Raw genomic sequence first — 3,786 nt, 5'->3', positions numbered from 1 at the left:
ATATATTATTTTAAAATTTGAATTGGAAGTGCTAAGTTGACTTATAGTTTATGTAATAATATTAGATTGAAAACACGAATAGAGATAATTTTATTAGAAGTGAATGATCATTATCCATGAAGATTTATTTACGGTGAATTATGTAAGTTTTCCAAAATACAATATAAACTTTTAATATAATATTGACAATATCAAAACTAGCCAGAAACTTTAAATTTTAAAGAACAAAATAACATAGGAATACAGATGTATAAAAAGAGAGAAAGAAAAAAAATAGACGTGAGAGTTTAAGCATAATAAAATGCCCATTTATAGATGTAGGAGGAAATTGCAAACCTTCCTGAACCGTGAAGAGCTCCAACTAGGTCGGGATCTAGAGAAGAGCTGCAACGTTTTTCAGCAGCACTGAGATTTATGCAACGTTCTTCCACAACTTTTGTAATATTCCCAGTTTTACAACAATTTATTAATATCAATTTTTCTTAATATATTATTCCTTTCATAATCTGTCTTGATGAACAACTTACATCACTATAGTTTTCAGTATCAAAAGTTTTGAATTACAACTATAGTGTCAGTTTATTATGTAAGCTGATTCATGAATCATTAATGTGTTAATTTAAATTTTTCTTTAGAGTCTATGACTTTACACTTTTATCTATGGCCTGCATCTTTTAATTTGCAAATCTATGCATGTTTGTTGAGAATAGTAGGAATTCAGAAATTAGAAAAACACAAAAAAAAAGGGTTTCCGAATGGCCTTTGGAACCTCTATAAGGAAAAAGTTTGGTGGGAATATATAACCTTCTAGACTTTGAAAGGTCTTATAGTGCTAGTTCTCTCAGTGGACAGCTCAAATATAAATTTATATTGTTGTTAGATATTATTATACATTTGTTTTGAAAACACATTGGCCAAAGAAATTGATGTCCGAACCCTAAGTACTAGAAGACAAACATGAATGCATATACATTGGATCAATACGTCATTTTATTCCAATGCGTTTTTCGTGTTTGTGCGTCACATGTTAATGTTCACAACATTCTTTTACCATATGCCTTTTGCTAAGTCTCATACGAATTTTGTGTGCCATACTAAAATAAAATAAAACTTGATTTTCATATATTTAAGAAATTAATAAACTCTCATCGTTTTATGACGAATATCTTTTGCTTATTCAAAAAACAAGAGATCAAATTAAAAAATGACACATTTCAACTCTTACAAATGGTAAAACTTTTCCACTTTCGTACACAAGTCAAATGCTTCCTAGTGTAGTAATGGTAATCATCTCCATCTTATCCTTGTTGGGTGGTTTAAAATGAAACAAACTAGATAAAGCATATAATTTATTGACAATAAACACATGAAATCATACATAAACGAAAGCAAGAACACAAATATTATATTTAAATTGAGCTTTGATTTAAATATCAAAAAGGGGCATGGAGTGTACATACTATATAAACACGTCTAGATATACTCATTTGGAATTCATTAAGCTAGCTTGAAGGCTTGGGGACAATGGCCAACTCAAAGCAAGTAGTATTATGTCTAATTCTGTTGGTGCTTTTATTTGCCAAGTTTGAAAGTCGTTCAATTCAGGGATTCATGGAGAAGAAGAAGACCCAACTCGAAGGTTTTTCACAACAGTTGATTCAAAAATCACAACTTATGAAGGCAAGTTTTCCAAAAAGAGGGAGTTTTGCAAATCCTACTGTCTCCAAAAGACTAAGCCCCGGAGGACCTGACCCCAAACATCATTGACTCACTTTTGTTTCCTTTTATTTAAATATGTTTTTATTATTGAAAAATGAGTATTGATAAAAAAAAATTATTGTAAAATGAGTGGATTTTTATTTTAGCCTCATAATTGTTTTTTTTTTTCAAAATTTCTCTTAATAACAAATTCATGAGTGAAAAGAAGACTGAAAAAAAAAATGAAAACTACGACAAGGAGAAAGAGAAAATTGGTGTAAAAAATGTCTCTACTTTCATTCAACGTGTTGTAACTGCATGCATGCACTCTTATAAATACATAGAGAACTCAAATGGACCAAGAGAGAACAACTACCCAAAGACCTAAAAAAGAAAAGAAAAAAAAACTTAAAATCCTCCCTCGAGTTGGAGTGTGGATAGTCAAAACTCCAAGCTTGAAAATGGGCTGCTATGCCTCTGCTATTGCCAAACTGCCTCCCGAATGCTTCATTAGTGATCATTATGGCAAGAGTTTTAGTTGGTTTGGGAGTTGGAATGGCATCCATGACTGCCCCCTCTATACATCTACGAAGCTTCCCCAACCAAGATCAGAGGTGCTCTAGTCAGTATCAATGCTTCATGAATCTTTGAGTTTTTGTCATGATTCACAGAACCTTTTGCGGCTAAAGTAACATGTCCAAAATTATAAGGAAAAGAATGAGAGACTTCAACTATGATGTATTTGAATTTGAAATTAAATGTTTTATTTTTTGTAAGGTGTATTGGATGATGTTTGATAATAAATTGTTCAATTAATATATGTTCAATTATTGATCATATATTGAATATTATACATATGTAAAAAATGCATTCATTTAAATGTATGAATGGATATTTTGATGCATGTAAGATTACCTATTGATGTACCCATTGAACATAATTGGTGGGTAATGTGTGTAAACTTTACCTACGGACTGTAGTTGGTAGGTATTATTTATGGATTGTTGTTCGTGGGTATTACCTATGAATTGTAGTTGGTAGGTACGAACTACAGTTGATAGGTATTATCTATGAACTGTTGTTACCCACTGACTCATAATCTGTAAGTAATTTACCTACAAATTTTTTTATGTGGATAATCATAGGTAAAACTGATTTACTTACGGATTTTTGTTGTTACCTATGGATTTCTTCCATAGATAAATTCATTTAATTTTTATTTTTTTGTAGTGTGATGTATTTACTTTTCTTTATAATTAATGGATGTTACTTGATATTTTAAAAGTTAAACACATATAATTTATGCACGCAGTTTGAGTGATTAAAATTCTAAATTAAATTTTTTTCTATTTTATATAAATGATTTTGCTACAATATCTTTTAATTACATAATTAAATATTTGAGTGGTTGTTTATTTTAATTTATAATCATTAAGTCAAAAAGTAAACTTAACTTTAATTATCCTTTGCTAACCTTTTAACTACATAACTTTTTTCTAAAACCTTTGAGCCTAATAAAAAGAAAATTTTCCCCCACTTAGAAAGTAGGACAATACTAGTAAATATAAAATACACCTACCAAAAAAGGAAAAATATTAGATATATCTCAAACAAAGAAAAGAAAGATCAACAGTTCTTAACTATTTAAAAAAATATTAAAAAAATGTTGTCATTCAAGACAATTAAAATAAATAAAACAAAAGTTATAAGTATACACATAAATTATGGTATGAGAAAACAAATGAATACCCTTTCTTTTATAAAAAAAAACAAATGAATATCCTTTTGATTATCTAGAAACAAATTTTTTGTTAGTCAAACATTGTTACAACCTAAGAAAAACCTAATTGATCCTTGCATGGAATTGTTGTTAAGAGAGTATGAGAGACGAAAATCAAATTTGTTTACGTAAGTTCAATGTTCATGAAGAGATAAATACTTCATGAGAAGTTTTCAAATAAATTCTTTATAAACAAGGTTTATTTTTTAGTTGATAGTCATATTTGTTAATCCTTAAAGAAATAATAATGTTATTATTCCTGAGAAATGTAAATATTTTTTGCTTGGAAGATGTTATTTTTATAATAA

At 28.7% G+C, this 3,786-nt stretch overlaps 1 protein-coding gene across 1 annotated transcript; it reads left to right on the top strand.

Annotated features, from left to right (window-relative positions):
* Positions 1–1,507: 1,507 nt before the first annotated feature.
* On the top strand, positions 1,508–1,870 carry LOC150027564 (uncharacterized). The gene has a single exon (XM_090302521.1). The coding sequence runs from the start codon at positions 1,525–1,527 to the stop codon at positions 1,765–1,767; it is 243 nt and encodes an 80-aa protein (XP_090158647.1). The 5' UTR covers positions 1,508–1,524; the 3' UTR covers positions 1,768–1,870.
* Positions 1,871–3,786: the final 1,916 nt, after the last annotated feature.

This window comes from Phaseolus vulgaris, chromosome 5 (genome assembly GCF_051622355.1).
Source record: "Phaseolus vulgaris cultivar YP4 chromosome 5, ASM5162235v1, whole genome shotgun sequence".
Lineage (NCBI taxonomy): Eukaryota > Viridiplantae > Streptophyta > Magnoliopsida > Fabales > Fabaceae > Phaseolus > Phaseolus vulgaris.
Note: the sequence above shows the minus strand (reverse complement) of the source record. Positions and strands in the feature narration are given on the sequence as shown.